Source organism: Falco punctatus (assembly GCF_963210335.1).
Source record: "Falco punctatus genome assembly, chromosome: 4".
In the NCBI taxonomy this organism is placed as follows: domain Eukaryota; kingdom Metazoa; phylum Chordata; class Aves; order Falconiformes; family Falconidae; genus Falco; species Falco punctatus.
The window spans coordinates 42,050,703-42,068,099 of record NC_137583.1 but is presented as its reverse complement, the minus strand read 5'-3'; the positions used below and the strand labels follow the sequence as shown (position 1 = coordinate 42,068,099).

At 42.2% G+C, this 17,397-nt stretch overlaps 1 protein-coding gene and 1 long non-coding RNA gene across 5 annotated transcripts in view; one reads left to right on the top strand and one right to left on the bottom strand.

Moving 5' to 3' along the window:
* Positions 1–17,397, bottom strand: part of ABAT (4-aminobutyrate aminotransferase) — a 65,917-nt gene that overhangs the window by 16,060 nt on the left and 32,460 nt on the right. For all 3 annotated transcript variants that reach the window (XM_080384581.1, XM_080384579.1, XM_080384580.1), the window contains exons 3-5: positions 6,953–7,050; positions 6,073–6,102; positions 5,371–5,488 (exon numbers count right to left, since the gene is read on the bottom strand). In XM_080384581.1, coding sequence (XP_080240707.1) covers positions 5,371–5,488; positions 6,073–6,102; positions 6,953–7,050 — 246 coding nt within the window. The remainder of the gene's footprint in view (positions 1–5,370; positions 5,489–6,072; positions 6,103–6,952; positions 7,051–17,397) is intronic.
* Positions 2–13,640, top strand: LOC308062723. Of its 2 annotated transcripts, XR_013927659.1 has the most exons (3): positions 2–555; positions 4,667–4,831; positions 8,036–13,640. It is a non-coding gene; the product is annotated as an uncharacterized lncRNA (long non-coding RNA). The 2 variants fall into 2 exon arrangements; XR_013927660.1 differs by having other exon boundaries at positions 2–4,831.

The following is a 17,397-nucleotide window of genomic DNA, read 5'->3' as shown; positions in this document are numbered from 1 at the left end:
TAAAAAGAACAAAGAAAGAAAACAGTTATTTCTGTCTGGTTTCAATAAACTAATGTGAAGTGTAACCTAGCGAATAACCTTAAGTTAATGCTTGACTGTTTCTGTGTAACTTGTGTATGTAACTACTAATAATAGAATTTATTTCAAAAGGAGGACAAACCTCTCTTCTTTTACAGAATACATTATCTGGAACTTTGGTACAAATTTTATGCCAGGCAATAGCAAAACATCTTTTCATACTGAAAGCTAAAAATTGAACACAAATTATTGTTTTTTTATTTTATTATATTTTTTATATATTTTATTATATATTACTAAATGAACATGACACAGATCTTTTGCCTGGTAGGGCCTGATTGCAGCATCACAGTTTCTTCCAAGTATTGTGGGACCAACGTTATTAAATGCTTGCTCACTCTCCTTTCTAGGTTTCCCACACGTATTTGGTTTCTCTACAAGATGTGAACCTCTCCTCTTCCTCAATTAAGAACAGAGATCACTTTCTGCCAATGCAGCCCACAAGCCATTGTTTCTCTTTGTCACCATTTAGCTGTGGTAAGGAAGTGCCTCCAGTTTCTCCCCCTTGAAGCAGGCTGTTTGCCGGTCCCGCTCCCCATAACCTGCTCTGCTCGACCCGGTGGCTCTCACTAGCACTGACCACCCGACGTGCTTCTGTCGCTCTGCTCCGCGGCGGGAAGCTCCCATGCAGCTGTGTGCATCCACAGTAGCTGGTGCTCCATTTCTAGTCTCATAGCTGTTCTTACCCCACGTGAATATCAGACTGAGTATTCCCAGCACAGTAACAGAGCTTTTTCCCCCCTCACTGTGCTTTTTAACTGACTGGATTTTTCTCGATTGGAGAATACCTTAGAAACATATATTCCTCCCTTTATGCTTTTCTTCCATGCAGTTCCCCAGTCTTTGGCAGCTGACCATAAGAAACCGACAAGCAAAAATCCACATATTTACCAAGTTTCCAAAGAAAGCTCATTTAGCAATTGTAATTTCAGTGCGTTATAAGGTACTAACGACATACCAGCAAGGGCTCTTTGTCCCTCAGCAGACACAGCCGGGTGGTGCTGGGTAACTTTAGCTAGCACAGCAGTGTTTTTCTCGGAGACAGTTTTTCATTGCTGATGCGTGCAATGAGCACACGTTATGGCAGACCCAGCAGGGATAAGCCCTGGCACTCCAGCAGAATTTTGCCAATGGCCTGACAGTGCACCTTGACGTCTGCCGCGGTTGGATGGCATTCATCGCCCCTACCCTCTACAATGCTATCCGAACACTCTCTCTGCGCAAGGTGCTGCCAAACTTGGTTTCGAGATGTGCATGTACTGGCCTCCACATCACCTAGGCTTTCACACACATACACACTCACACTTATTTGTACGCATGAAGACTCACATTCCACCCCCGCACGCTGCAGACATCCATGCACGATCACTAACAATCCTACCAGAAGGAAGAGGCTGCCTACACTGACAGCCATACGCTGAAAACTCACGGGCTAATGAGCATCCAAGTCTCTAACCTGCCGCATCCCATCAGTTATTCCAAGACACCTGTCTGGAAATCTCTCCTCCTAAGTCACAGATTTACATACCTCAGCTGTGCACCACCGTAAAACACATGTGTTTGACAAAGCGCTGTCTTGTATTAAAGGAGATTCTGCACTTCTCACTTTCTCTCATGACCAGCTTTTTGTTTTTCTTCTCATTTTCCTTACTTGGACAAATTTTTATTTGGAAAAAGATGCAACAATTTGTCCTTTTTACCCAGAAACATCAAGATACTAAGGATTTTAACGTTTAACACAATAAAGGTGCTTAATTTATACCCATTGATGTTCTAGCCTGCTTGCTTACAGGTAAACCAACATATCTTACTAAAAAAAACCAACATTTTTTTAAAAATCTTTGAAGATTCCAAGAAAATTTCATTTTAAGCCTGATTTCTAATGTATGAAATGCCAAAGCGAGAGATAAACATCATCTTTTATATTCCCTTGTAGGAACAGTTGGAAACCTCATCTTCCCTACTGCTCAAGAAGTCAGACCACTAATTGTATTCCGAAAGCTTATCGTGCCTCTGAACTCCTCATTCTAGTTGAATGACAATAGCCCTGATTATACTGTCTTAGCAACGGAGCATTAGGCTACTGCATTAACAAATCAATTGTAAATTCCATTTTGAATATTTCAGTTCAAAACAAGGAAATATTCAGCTTGTTTTAACTGTGTGTCATGCTGCAAAGAATCTGTTAAAATTATTATGCAGATAACACACGTGGCTATTTGGGACACTGACAACTAAATCCGCATTGCATCTGTCATGGGAGGAATTGTTGTTAGGCTAGAGGGAACGACACAGTTGAAAGCTGTGTCACTGAGAGCTGTAGCTGTGGCTGCTGCTGAGAGCACCTTTAAGAGTATATCTAGCGTTTCAGAAATCTCCAAACTAAACCTTACAAAAGTTTGTTATAAACAGCTACCGTTGCTTAGGAAGCTTAACAATTAACTCTGGTATTGCCTGTAAAAAGATGCAACTCCATTGCCAGCGTTAAGGTGCATGAAGAATGCAGAGATCTTTGCAACTCCTCTTACATAACATATATTCAAGGCTTCTATTGCCCGTAACTTACCCTTTCCCACCCACACAAGATGTCTCTCCCATTTTCTTCAGGCTGAGTGGCCCAGCCTTCCTCCTAACACTCCCTATTCCTCTGGCGCATCCTCAGACAGGCCCCAGTAAAAGCAGAGCGAATCCTTAAAGCCCGACTGTGTCTGAAAGAGTAGGTCTGCGTGTAGAAAGATGCTGAACTGGTACATGGGTTCACAGTCGTAAAACTAACACCAGAATAACTAAGTGGTTACGTATCTGTTATACAATGTGGTAAACAAAGTAAAAAAGCTCTAGGCTGAGATGGAAAACAGGCAGTAACTTGTTTCATTGCCATGACCAGTGCAAGGGTTTGTAGCTTTACGAATCCACTCTCAAACACATTCCTTTAAGTGTCAGAGCTGGCTCTTAAGAGAAGGGCACCTGCTTCATCACTCTTGCTCTGTGCCGAGATCAATGTGACAGGAAAGTACATGTCCTCCAGGCTCATGAACGTGCCTGTCTGCAAAACGAAAAAACCCGGACGCTGCTAAAATAATGAGATGGAGAAAGCCCAAAGAATACACTTGAACCGAGCAGCAAGCTGCTGTCAATAACACCAAACTACTTCTCTGCATCTGCCCAAATAAAAACAGACCTTCCCAGCACTGAAAAACAGATTGTTTCATTTGCTATTCCAGGATGTTTGCTAGTAAACATATCAATAGAATCCCCTCTTGCGTTTGCCTCCATGGGGTTTCTAACTCTATTAGACTGAATCGATACAGGTTGAAAGGAGTATGTTGTGCTACCACTTCCCAAAAACCATGTGGTAAAAGACTGGTTTAATTTTTGTTTTTCAGCAAGAAACAGTCCAGAACATCTTTGCCTAGAGTTTTTTTTTATACTTTATAATTCTTATCTCTCTGCACAGGCATTTACTGCCTCTCAACCTCTGCTGATAAATATATTCTAGTGTAGCAGATCATTATTAAATCTTGGGGAGTCCTGACAGATTCATAAAAGGTTTTATTGGATTTACTTGTAGAGAGATAAGCACAGATGACTAGCAAGCACCTTGTGATCTTGTTTTGGTGTCCCAGTCTACAACCTAACTCTGTCACCAAAAGGGACGTTATTAGCAACCTCGGATAGTCAGTCTTGCCATTCAGCAGAACTTAACGAAAATAAATTAATGCTGTATGTTCAATTATATTTAGGTCAGCCTGTAAGTATTAAATTTCCATTTACTATTGTTGCTACATATCATAGAGCCATTATCGAGAAGGTGTATGAAGCACTGTACTATAGTTCCTTTGCGACTGAGGAACATGTCCTCTAGGACAAAAAAAATCCAGCTTATCCTCAAGAAGGCATTGCTGTACATGAAGGAGGCTTAGCTAAGGATTAATTAGAGGTAGTGGAGTCCTGTATCTATGTCGCCAGTTTCAATCAACCAGAAAAAGTAAACTGCAGAAGCCCCTACCCCTTTCTGCCCATTAAGAAAATATTTTCCCCCTAATACTTAAATATTTTATACATAAAGCTATATTAAGAGGGGTGTGCTTGCACCATCAAGCACTAGAAGGTCAGAAAGCCTCAGTGCACTGTCTTAAAACCTTAATTTCAATCTTCTGGAGTATGCACTGACTACCCTTTGACTACACGACCATGCACTAGTTCCACCAAATGAGCATTTCTTGTGTGAAGAATGGGAGGTCTTGAACACTAAATGCAGCTCCTTTCCCAGAAACCGAAAATCCAATGCCATTTAAGTTCGATGAGCACTGGCATACAAGCATTGCACTCCTTTGTCTTACCCCTGAGGTGCTACATGACAGCACAAATATTAACCGTTTGCAAAGAAGACTGGGATAGCTGAAAACCCATTGCAGTTACAAGCCTTTAGATGCCAAAAATTTGGTAACAACCTGGAGATTGCTAGCTTGTGTTTGCCAATAAAGGAGGCCTATAGGGATGTTGTTGAGTCATCACGCTTTCTATACATAGCGCATCATCTACCTTTTTAATTATCCCAGCGCTTCTGCTCTTTTTGCTTCTGCAGAAATCTATTTTAAAGCAACTGAGAGGAACCAGGGATGGAGATCAAACAAACTGAACACCGACCAAAACCTATATTACTTGCAGTTGGAGCCTACATCTCTGCCTTGCTGCTTTTCCTTCTTGAAATGCTTCACAAAAAAAATCAAACGACTTTCCCAAGCACTTGGTAAGTCCACTGTTTGGTCCCTCAGCCCAAGTGACATGCCACCTTTGCTTTCACTCAGTACCACACTTCAGTGTTTGGTCCCGTTTCATCCTACCGGAGTCCACACGGACAACTTTTTTTTCAGTTCTTTTGAGACAGAAATGTTAACTAAAGCATACAATTTAATATTACAATATTTAAGTTATGTTTGCTAATGTTTATAACAGTAACATACCATTACAGAATCACAAAGTACACAAATCCAAGCAAAGGCAACCTAAACTGTGGAACCTGAATATTCTATATAAGATTAATACTAGAGCTTCTTCCAGGTACCACTATGTACTTCAAGGGAGCTGTAAGTATTCAATTTGTAGTTTCTTCAGCTATGCAAAAACCCTACTACACAATATACAGCAGTAAGGTGTACCTGCAACAAGGCGTACATTATGTCAGCTTCAGTGTTTTCAGTTATCTCAGCAGCTTCCAGAGAAGTTGGCTGGTTAAGAAAACAACAGCTTGAGGACAAAGCAAAAGGTTTTGGTATGACTGTCTCCTACCTATTGGAATGGATGAAATCTGAGAGTAGAGATCCAGCATGCGATTGCCATCTACATCTACTAGGTAGTTCCCTCTGCTCTCTTCGTAATTGCAAAAAAAGTGTACAGCTTCTGCATTCTTAAAGGAAAAAACAAGCAATGCTTTAAAAAGTAGCAGTATATGTACAAAGGCACAACTGATGGTTATACAGCACAATATGATAAAAATATCTAATAATAACATACAAAGACACATTATATTCATGGCATGTGAATTAACCGTAACAGTCCCTCTTTATAGAAATAGCCCTAAAAGGGCAAGTATGCACTTTTTCTACAGAAACAAAGCACAGACTTTGAAGAACTGCTCATTTTGGGAAGGCAATATGCACTTAGGTTGACATACTTTTAAGCTCAAGCTCAAATATACCTATGTGTTTGCTGGCCGGTTCATAACAACTTGCAAGGCACATACAGCATTTAAAGGAAAATCACTGATCCTAGCAAAATAATTCTGTAGTATTCAAAATACTAAGAAAACTAAAGAAGTTTTTATTCAAATGCACATATACACCATACATAATATTCTCAGCATGGAAACTCAGAGTCAGTGTTTCATCTTTTTTTTGGTATGAAATTAAACATAAAAAACCAGGATTTTAAAACAAGTTCTGAAACCACAGTATTAACACCCCCCAAAACTCAGAAAACTTGACAAATTACCTGAATGCCATTCAGCTGCTTCATTAATTCCTGTAGAAAAAGAAAACATCAAAGAGTCTCAGGTATGTAATTACCAAATACTGAATAATAATGTATGTTTCTTTTTTATGATCACATAAATCATGTGCAAAACTCGCAGTCCTATGTGCTTACCAGGCAACTCTACTTGCCACATGAACATCCATAGTACACCTTGCAAATATTACAGTCAAAACCATTACCTGTGTCATACAGAGCCACATGGGCTGCAAACACAGTTTAATTGTAAATCTCCAAAAAAGGGAAAGCTGCCTCTTTATATTGATCAACTGAACTCAGAAAACAAGAGAGAAATCAGAAAAGAAGAGAAGCCAGAGACACACAGAACGGATACTGGCACATTGGTTCTAGAAAGACAGCTCCTTTTTTAAAAAAAAATAACAACAACAACAACCAAACAGAAAACCAAAAGCACAACAACAACAAGGGCACACACAAATACTGACTCTGCCGGAGCAAAACAATGTCCAGCAAACTGAAACTCTTGCTTCATTTCAAAATTGAAGCATTACTTCACATCATAAAAAAACCAACTAAGTTTCTCTTTCAGCAGGAGCACAGGTAATCAAGCCTGATGAGACCTTTCATCAAGGTGATGCTCTTTTGCTTTCAGTTACTTCACATGGGAAGTAGCAGCTGAGACTGAGAGCTCTCTCTCAGAGAGGGGCATTTTATTCATGAGCTTTCCATTCTCAGCATCTTGATAAAAGTGGGCACAGACTATTGTGAAATTATGATTATTCATATCACATTTAAGGTTTGGAATAAAAGTTGTTTTCTAGCAAGTTAAACACAGCTAAAGAAAAAAATCCCCACAAGCTACTATACTTTGGGAACTTACTCTAGATCGTGGTCCAGGAACTTCTGTCTTCATTAGAGGTCCGTCATAATCAAAATCAACATCAATTTTAGCAGCGGCTTGACTGATATATCTGTGTCCTGTAAGAAATAATGAAAGCCTGAGTACAGACCATATTTTCTGTGCTCTCCTCTCAGAATAAATATCCATACCTTACCTGACAGACTACTTGACAGACAAGACCAATTACATCGAACTGTCCAAAGTGAACTAAGTACCTCATCTCTGACAAGCGTTAAGATAAAACTAATACCAGTGAGATGGCTTTAAAAAAAGTTAAAAAAATAGTAAGTGAGATGACCAGGCACCCCTAGAGAAAGAGAGACAAATCCTACTGTAAAGGACAGGAGGACTAAGAGCATATCTGCTTCCATCTCTGTTGTTGAGCCTGTCCATTACGCCTTGCGCATATTTGCTGTCAATTCCCCACTCCTATGAAGTGACGGTTTCACCTGCTATCAGTAATAACTGAAAAGCCTGATGGAGTCCACAGGTAAAAACCATTGTGATGTTCTGCGGTAGCTTGAAGAACACCACTTGGGAAAGATTTGTCTTAGAAAGGCAAGTGGTTGTGTTTAAAATAAATTCAACATATCACATGAATCCAGCATCTTGCAGTGCAGCTCTGACATCTGGGTCAACAACAGTGACAGTTTTCCCTCTGATCCTGCCTCTGACCTTGCTGTTCTTTACCCACGTGTGTGACTGGGGAATCATAATAACTGTGACACCTTAATGAAACCAAAAGGCAAAAATCTCCTGTGCTTCATCAACAACAGGCTTTGCTTCCATTTCTGAAGTAACTGTCTCAAAATACAGGGTTTAGGCATACTTCATATTACAGAGACAGTTCTGTTCAGCACATATTCCAGGTATGGACCTGTTCCATTAGGGGGATTTACAGGACGGCGTGGGAGTTGCACATCTGCAACAGAGGAAGCACAGCCTCCAGAGCCTGACACCAACGTGACCAGCAAGAGACTAGGAACTTGCTCTATACTCTGTGGTTAACTGTTGAATTGAACTAACACTCTTAATTACATTTTTGTCTTACGCTTAATTTAGGGGTACCACACTTGGACTAGATCAACACCCGAAAGATGAGCGCATAACTTATTTTCATCTGGGATAAGCATTTTTAAGATGGTGCAATTTGGATAGCCCAAAACGAAGATCCTTAGCTCTCCTTGTCAGCAGAAAGCCGAGCCGCGTTCAGAGTGCTTGGCTCATGCCTGGGAGCCAGGGGACACCAGCCCTTGCCTGGGGGTTCAGAGCCACGCAGCAGCACAGCCTGAAGTCACCATCCACCAGCATCCCGCTGCGCCAGCGCAGCACTGCCAGATGCTAAAGGGACACAGCGCAGCCCGGTCCAGCAGGAGCCCAGCACGGGGGCACGCGGGGAGGCAGGCCAGCACCCACGCACAGGAAAAGCACCAGGGTGCAGCGCTGGCCCCGCTGTGCTCCCACCCAAAACCACCTCTCCCTGCCAGGGTTTTGTTTCTGAAACATACTAAAAATAGTTTTTGTTTGGAAACAATAGTTGTCAAATAAAACAAAAATGTAAATAAATTATACATCCTTGATAAATAGATATATTTACAAGGAGAACCATTTATCAAGGTCCTCTTTGATAAATAAATGGTCAAGGAAAACAGAAGGTATACTATGATACTGCATAGCACTGTTTTGAATACAGCCATTCCACCAAAATTTCCAACAGTGATGAGACATGTTTGCCTTAGTTTGTGTCATCCCGAGATGTCTCAAGCAAGCCTGATTTTGAGGAACTTTATCTGAAAAATCACAGCTCTTTGAAAGCATCTCTAACCGAGCACTTAAATTCACTGCTCACTTGCAGAAAACTTAGTCTGCAAAGATGATCCTTCTCCTCAGCTTTAATTCCAAGTCCTTGTATCTGAGATGCGTCAGTGCCTCTCTGCAAAGCTATTAATAGGTTTTGTTACAGCAACACCACTTCATTTTTGTGTCATTCTGTTTAGCGTTCATGTAAATTGGAGACCACACGGCAACTGCTCCACTGGGGGGGAAAAAAAGCTACTGCGTATAAAAGATCAAAAGCTACACAATTCATAGCCAATAAAGCTGCAGATTTAGCAGACACACTATGAAGTCTAAAAGAGGAAAAGAGACCAGACTACCCCTTTGTGCACCCTGCTCCTTCCCTGATGGAGATCACAGCAAACCAGCTGCAAACAGTTCTCCTCCTCCATGTCCTGTTCTCTCCATCGCCCCGGGCTCTGGGTGCTACTTGCTATGATAAAGGGGAAAGCACCAAGAGAGGCAAGGCACAGAGTACATCGGACATTTTGGCAGTCAGCAGTAACAGGAAAGACAGGGAAATCCAGCAGACACCTGGAATTGTTTGACACGGCTGTGAATTTAAAACAGGTGAACTATAACCCACAGGCATGGTCCTCCTCACCTCCTCCTCCCCGCCCTGCCCGGTGCTCTGCTGCCCCAGGCCCCGTGCTGCCGTGCCCCCTCCAGCCATACACCAGGGTCCTCCCAGCCACGGCAGCAGCTTACACAGGCGCACTGCCTTCCTCAGGCTTTTCAGCTCAGTTCTCATAAAAATGCACTGGTTTGGACACTGATTAAATATCTCCTCTTCTGTTAACAAGCAAGCCACCCCTGCCCTGCAAAAGTGCAAGATGCCCGACTGCCAGGCTCTAAACCCGAGACTAACAGTCAAAGATTTCCTGGCCATCACCTGTGAGACATGGATGACATTCTCCCTCTTCCACTTCCTTAAAGGACAATCTGAAATATTTTAACAGATGAGGATTCTAAGTTACGCAAATATAAATGCTTCTCTAAGAAAGCTGTTGTCGATATTGCAAAGGGCACAGCCTCCCCTACAAAATGACAAATATTTACAGAGCTGTACAACTGCGAATTAATTTGGAGAATATTTTGCTGTTGTCCTAACTTGTTTATCACCACAAGAGGTTGCTTCCATCAGCCAGGCTATGTGACAAAGACAGACCAAAACGGGTCAGCCTGCTTTGTAGATCGTCATCATCATTATCTTTTTGCTACTGCTCGTGCCACAGCCTCTTTTGCATAGGTACGTTGAACTAGGTACTTGCCAAGGCCACACGTGAGCAGTTACAAACAGTACTTTGCTGGGCTAACGCACGTTGGCATAGCTTGTCTCTATCAACAGCCAGGAAGCTATCAACAGCCACGTTTTCATACACAGCAAAGACTGACCAAGCAAAACTAAAACATACAGGTCTCCCCAGAAGAACAGTTGATTTAAAGGCCATTTTTATCAATTAGTAATGTTGGCTAATTTGTGAAACATTATTTTTTAAAACAATAGCTTCAAGATCAGCTTATCCAAACCGCAATGATTTTCAAGCCTGCAAACCAGGGCCATCTAAAAAATGAGCAACACAAGTGACAGGGTTCCCTTCATTTACTTGTTATCTCCTAAAGGAGGCTACACATCATCAGGCTCTACTAGAAAATGATTTCTAGGCCGATTCATGAATACAAATTTAATTTGATATACTTGTTTTCAGGAGCCCACAGAGTATCTCATTTTATTAATGCTGGCATAACAGCAGCTACACCGATTTATTGATCCTTACACTTGCCAAACAGCCATTCTGCCTCCTAGCTCAGACAAACACTATGGTTTGAATTTGCCAGAGCAGTCTGCCATAAATAAAATAAAAATACCTTGCGTTACCAGATCAAGGGATTTTGAAAAGTAGGGTTTTTTTTCTTCCCCTCAGGTAGAGAATGAAGAATACAGGCTAGAACAAAACTCGCAAAAAACCAAAACCTCAACATACTAACAAAGTCTTTGATAGAAAAAGCTAAAACCAAAGTGGAGTTAATCCTCAAAGGTTTTATTTTTTAATGACGTTCTTCTCCCTTTGAGAGTATAACATAAATGATTGGCACAAACTCACACATTTCTAGAAAGGTCAACAGATTTATTCCAAATAGCCCACTTCACTACTCATCAGATATGTATACTTGTTCACAGGGTTGGTTAAAAATAAACCAAAGAACCCGAATTTTAGAACACAAAAACATGGCTCCCCTGCTTCCCCCCCTTTTAACTCTTCTTTTTCTTCCCTTACTCTTATTCCAGTAAATCGTGACACTGATCAGAAAAGTTAATGACACTCTAAATGGCCAGCTCCTGCAAAGAGCTCAGTCTCCACGTGACTTGCATTGGCACACGCAGGTTGTGCAAGTCACTGGCACTCACACGTGAAGAGCTCCCCTCATCAAAGAGCATCTTCACGGCAAGAACACGAACTGTCTTGCTGCGACATGGCTGAAGACTTGTGAAGCCTAATGCCACCGCAGTGCTCGGGGACCTGTCCAAATGCTCGTGGAAATGAGACGAAAGGAAGCAACGCAGCTTTTACCAGCCAAGGACTCCCGCTCAGCTTAACGCTGCAGAGTTTAAGGAACAGGGGGTTATTGCCACAGCACCACGCCCCTTCAGACAGCCCGTTTCGTTAGTCTCACAGGCTGCCCTTATTGTACAGGCAAAACTTGGAGCTCAGACCGCTCTCAAAAGGCACCAACATCAGAGCCCTGGTGAACGACGGTCTGGCCACCCCTGCATGAAGACTCACCAGCTTTTTGGCATCCCTTGCTCTGGATACTCTGCAGCGCTCTGCCCTCCAGTCCACAAATAACCACAGGGCACGGGCGCTGCCTCTTGCTTTCAGGTGCCCAAGGCCCTGCATGCAGAGCACAGAGCTGGGAGGCAGCACGCTCTCCCGCAAAGGCTTTTCCAAGCACTTGGACACCGTGACGGATGGCCGCACCAATGCCTGCTTTATTTTGCCTCGAGGAGGATTTCAGCCCAGAGGCCATGCTCTGGTCTCTCTTGCTTCCCCCCCACCCATGGTATTAGTATCTCATTCTCTTAATGATGCAAGTAAATCAGATCACTCACTGTAGTGTTTCACCCCCTAGTAAACTGCAGCATACTCTGCTCAACTGGCATTGTTGTCTTGAAGGTACTCAATATACTTTACAACACAGCCAAAATTATTACTGTTTGACTTTTTAATATCAACTTACCCTGCAATAGGAACCTTGAAGTCACCCTGTAACTCAGGCTACTCCAATTTGATACTTAAGAGTTTAGATGTTTGCACATCAGGTCTAGGTTTTGAACACTGCACTTTAGCCTCTCCAAAAGACAGTAGAGAACAGGACAGATAAAAACTGAGATTCATATTATGTCCAAGCAATGTATTTTCAAGAATTAGGAATCCCTGGTGGCTGGTCCTTCAGTGAAGTAACAGCACTACTTTTGTAATAACAGAGCCAGAATACAGAAAATGCCACAAAATCAAGTGAGACCCAGATTTCCCCAAATGCTGAAACTCTCCAACAAACCTCCACAGTGTGTATGTTTATTATGATTTTGTCACTGATGGACTGACAGCATGTGCACATGATAACCTGTCACTGGTGATACCGATGTACCCGTACTGCTCTGACTCCTCCATGCAAAACGCCTGATGGCTGTACAGCTTTTTTATTTTAGAATTTCTTGAAAAGATGGAATCTCAATAAAGATATATTACTGGCCTAAACATCCTCACAGATCTTTTTTAAAAAACAATATAATTTTAAATTAATATTCTTCAATTCATATTACACTACAACCTGTATGTAAATCAGTACCTAGACTTTTAACTAAAGTTACGCTCTTAAGCCAACGGACCAAGTCAATCCACTGACCTTCTGCTGAGGTCTATGATCAGACTGCAATAGAAAAAGGGTTTCTTGCGTTACATTAACTTATGAACAGGACCAAATGCCATGACCTCAGCTCTCATCTTAAAAGTGTGTACAGGTAATGGGCTACAGCAGAGTGTCTGCCTCTGAAAAACCATTAGGAAAGCTCTTAAATTACATTTAGCTGGTATGACTAAGAACAGTACCCTCTTCTCCCTGGTAAACAAAGCTGGCTCTTCATGTCATGACAGAAGTCAAAAAACAAATGTCTGTACTAGTAATGAACCTAATTATCAGAGAGCACATTGTCTGAACAATTTGCAGAGAATTTTCTATCCATCCCATTTAAAGAAGGTGCGTACAATAATTTAAATTCTACTTTTCTAGATTCTTGTGGACTTCTCAAAGCTCTATGCAACACCCATAATCTTTCTAAACATTTGAGTAACATAAGCAAACTACTATATCCTTCCTCTTCATCAAATGGGATGTCGTAATTTGCTAGCAGAGAGAAAAGCTCATTTTCCAACTTGTCTTCTATGCTACCCTCATGACTCACCAGGTGTCTCAGCAATTTTTAAGAAAGTACCACATTGCTATGGCAACATAATTAATATAAGTACACCGTTTAACATTTTGTGATGTTGGTAGTTACAAAGAGCACTACTGTTAGCAGGTCTCCGTGCTAAGTTAATTAATCTCTGCTAACAAGAGCTGGGTTCAACACAGGGCTAGAAAGAAATCTCTGATATGCTTAACCACAAATAACACTCATATAAACACAGCTCCTGAGTGTACAACAACTGGATATTACCTGGAAGAAACTCCAGTGGAGGCACTGAAATTACATCGATGTACTAATTAAAGAGAAGGAACTACCCCAAGGGAAAAAAAAAAAAAAAAAGAAGATAGGTGAAAATAAATGCTGGCATACCAGATCTCTGAAATGCAAGCGTTTCACTGGGAAGGAGTGCAGAGTGAAAGCTCTCTGGTCCCCACAGAGACACATTATACGAGCCATAGGACTGCTGCCCTGTGCAAGTGCAGCAAGGCAGTCTCCCTTGCATGCCTTTAACTTCCACTCCACAGTGTCTATCAAGCCGCTTTCCAGACAGAATTTTTGGAGTGTGGAGGCCCTGACAGCCAAAAGTAGGAGGACTGCGATTTCCCCCAAGTCCTCTTTTAGGTGTTGCAAGTAGAATCTGTTACTAACAGATCTTGAAACAGAATGGCAAAAGGCCAGGCTAGCTAGAGATGTTTGGAAAACGAACATCGCTATTGCATAATATTGTGAAAACTGAGATTGCTATTTACAGAGTGGTTACGCTCTAAGATCAGAAGCTCTTCCACATGAGATTGTCTGCGTTTCAGTACTCCCACATACACACTGGAGATTTTATTGGAACAGGATTCTCCAAAGACGAAATAAAAATCCAGTACCAAACAGGCTGTACAGAAGTGGAAGCTCCTGTAAGAAAGAACAAGAACAGTTCCCCCTCCCCATCACAGCATAATCCCAAATCAGCTCTTCAGCAGAGTTACAGGAGCATCCAACTGCTGCTTTTTTTCTTGTAGTTCTTATGGTCTGAATCAGTCAGAACATCCTTCATCATTTGCAGCACAACAGACCACACTATCAGCTACAGAGCTCATCAGGACATCTTTTGAGATGAACAGCCACAAGGAACACCCAGGTGGGAAAACACAGCCAGCACTGCCACAGCCACCCTTTGTGGCACAGGAAGAACAAGAAAATTAGATAGGAGCAAAGGCCTTACATTCACTCAACGCACTGAGAGCTGAAGTCCAAACTTAGCCTTGCAGCAGCGCCTCCTTCCAACAAAAGGGGTTTATATGAACATTTTCATGTATCTCAGCTTTTTGTGGGAACGTCTGATCAGACAGAAGAGTAAAGGTTCCTCAGTCCAGAGGGAGAGGTTGCACTCCGGAGCCATCAATGGCCAGCTCCCAGGGCACCAGCTGAAGCTGACCTCAAGCCCATGTTCTCTACAATCCAGAGAAGGGAACTGATCCTTGCTTACACCGCACATGCATCACATGTATCCAGGTTGCTCTCTCTGCTTTCCTAGGGAAGCTCCTAATGTACAAACCGAATAAGAAAAGTTAAAAGTCTTAGCAAGACTTAGATTAATACTGAAGACAAAAGTAGAACTGAGAGTGTATCTGACGGCTTTCTAACCTCTTTCTAGTAACTGTAATGGGGACAAGTCAATAATCAATATGAACATCTCTGAGATTTCACTGCAACACACCTGTGAGATAAAACTCTGTAGAGAGACAGGAAACTTCGAGATCGGTGAGGTACAGCCTCAGCCAGAGTTAGTCCATTTCGGGCACTGCAATAAAAGTGCAGAGTCTGGAGGAGAAAACCTGGACCTGCAAGGAGAGCCTGAAATAGTAGTGAGACCAGTTGAGAAAAAATTATGAATTCTTAGGGGAGGTAATAGGTTTCAAAGGTGTAAGAGGCTGCTGCAAAGAAAAAATAAACATTCCAGCTTCCAGGTCCTTTGAGGACAGTACAAATAGTAAGGATTTGCTTTTTTCCCTGTTTTTAAATTTAGGTTAAATATTAGAAAAAAGTTTTGAAGGTAAGGTCAGTTCACTGATACCGCAGATTGCCTGGGGAGGCTGCAGAAGCTGCACTGCTGGAGGCCTTTAGGAACAGGTCAGCATCCTAGAAGAGCACTGGCACGCACTGATGCAAACGGATGCTACCTTAAGGCTACCAGAAGACCGACCTTTTGGCATGCTTTTCAGTTCAGGATTCAAAGACTAATTCAGCCCCTTAAAGTTATCAGTAGGAAGCTGAACATAAGATCTTTGGAGTCCCAGCCTGTCCCACCCTGCCAGCTAACAACCAACTGCATCTCCACCTGCCTTCAAGGCATGGAAATGAAACTGCTCTCCCACCACAGTGGCACAGCTGATAAAGCCAGAGCTGGCACACAGTGGAATAACAATTTACATTCAGACTATCAGCTGTGATCACCTGGCAGCACACCAGGCTGAGAGCAGCAACAGAACTCACTTCAGGTAAGGCGTAATGCCGAGGTACGTTGTCATTTCCCCAACATCAGCCACCTGTCCCAGATTTCCCAGCTGTTACCATACTACAGCACTATGCAGGAGTCTTTGTAAAAAAAAGATAAGGCTAGCTACTCAGCCTACTGCCGTTCTTCTGCCACCCTTCAAATTCTAGTGAACTTTATCTTTGTGGCCAAACACATAAGGAAAATAAACACATATCTGATAAAGACACTTCTAAGCAAGGTGTTAAGGACTCTAAATACTTGGGCTTCATATTTTTGGGGAATATTTAAGTTGCACATTACTTTCATATGTTTTGCTTAGCTTTTGCATTTTGACCAACTTAAATGATTTTCATTATTGTCCCTCTCTACTTAGCTTGCCGTGGGCTAGTACTGTGCTAGTAATGAGAACACTACAAGCAATGGTTAAGTTAAAACATTCTCCAACCAGATGGTTATCTGTTATCCCATATTCCTTACAAGATTGAGGCCTTGAAATCTGTATTAATTAGAATTAAACACTATCCCCCATGTACAACTAGAGAAAATTTCCTAAAAATATTTTGATCTGTATAAAGCTTAGTCACCTTTGGCCCCACGTGTTTTACAACAGTGAATGCGCATGTAATTCTTCACTGCAGTGAAAGCAAACTTGCCACCATCCTTCCTTTTCACATGCCCCTTTTTTGTCAGTTACCAGCTTCTTTCATGCGAGGGGCCAGCACAATGCCAACTCCCACATTTGCTTTAAAAATCAGAAACAATCAAGGATGAAGAAAATCTCCTTTTGTAAATAAATTTATGGCAGATTCAAGATTATTGTGCTTAATGCACACAAACAACTGAAGCACGACAGCCCACAGACATAGAGATTTCTACCAAGAGGCAATGTATTTTCTCCTCCTCTCCACCTCCACCTCCCCTTTGCAAAACCCTGTCATTCCAGTACCACAGAAAAAAAGTTAGCAGACCAAATGGCACCGCAGGATTTTTGTGGGAGTAATGCACAAGTCTCTTTTTTAGTCTGTAAAGCTCTGAACTTCAGTGCTCAAAAATACCTTGGAGGAGAGCACTGTGGAGCAGGGAGCTCCCGGACGCTGCCCTCTGCGTTCCCCTAAAAGCCAGCAGAGACCAACAGCACTGCAACCTTAGGTGGGGCTCACCACGAAAACCGCCTCAAGCTCCAATTTTTGCTACAAGCATCAGAGCCTCCTGCCTATTCTGTCAGCCAAGAATACTGCAGCCTAAAAAACGGACGGGATACTGTGTCTTCTGGCGAGGGGCTTTCCTCTTGCTCCACCTTTTCTAATCTCTGGACAACACACACACAAACCATTCACTCCCAAAGGCCGCAGGTCTGTTCTACAACCAGCAGCCAAGGCCCCCTGTTTGCTTCTACATTTTGGCAGGCTTTCCCACTTTCCCAAGTTTTCTGAAAATGAGGATGGATTAATGAAGCGCAGAGTTGCTTTCCTTTCTCACTGAAGATCTACAGCCCCCTCACTGCAATGGTGAGAAGAGTGAGTTAGTGCGTCGGCCCTCCAGTGACCTCAGTATCTCACACAGCTGTATTTGTCTTTATAGTTCGGAAGCAGCAAGACATGGGGAGGGACAGGGAGCATTAAGTGATGC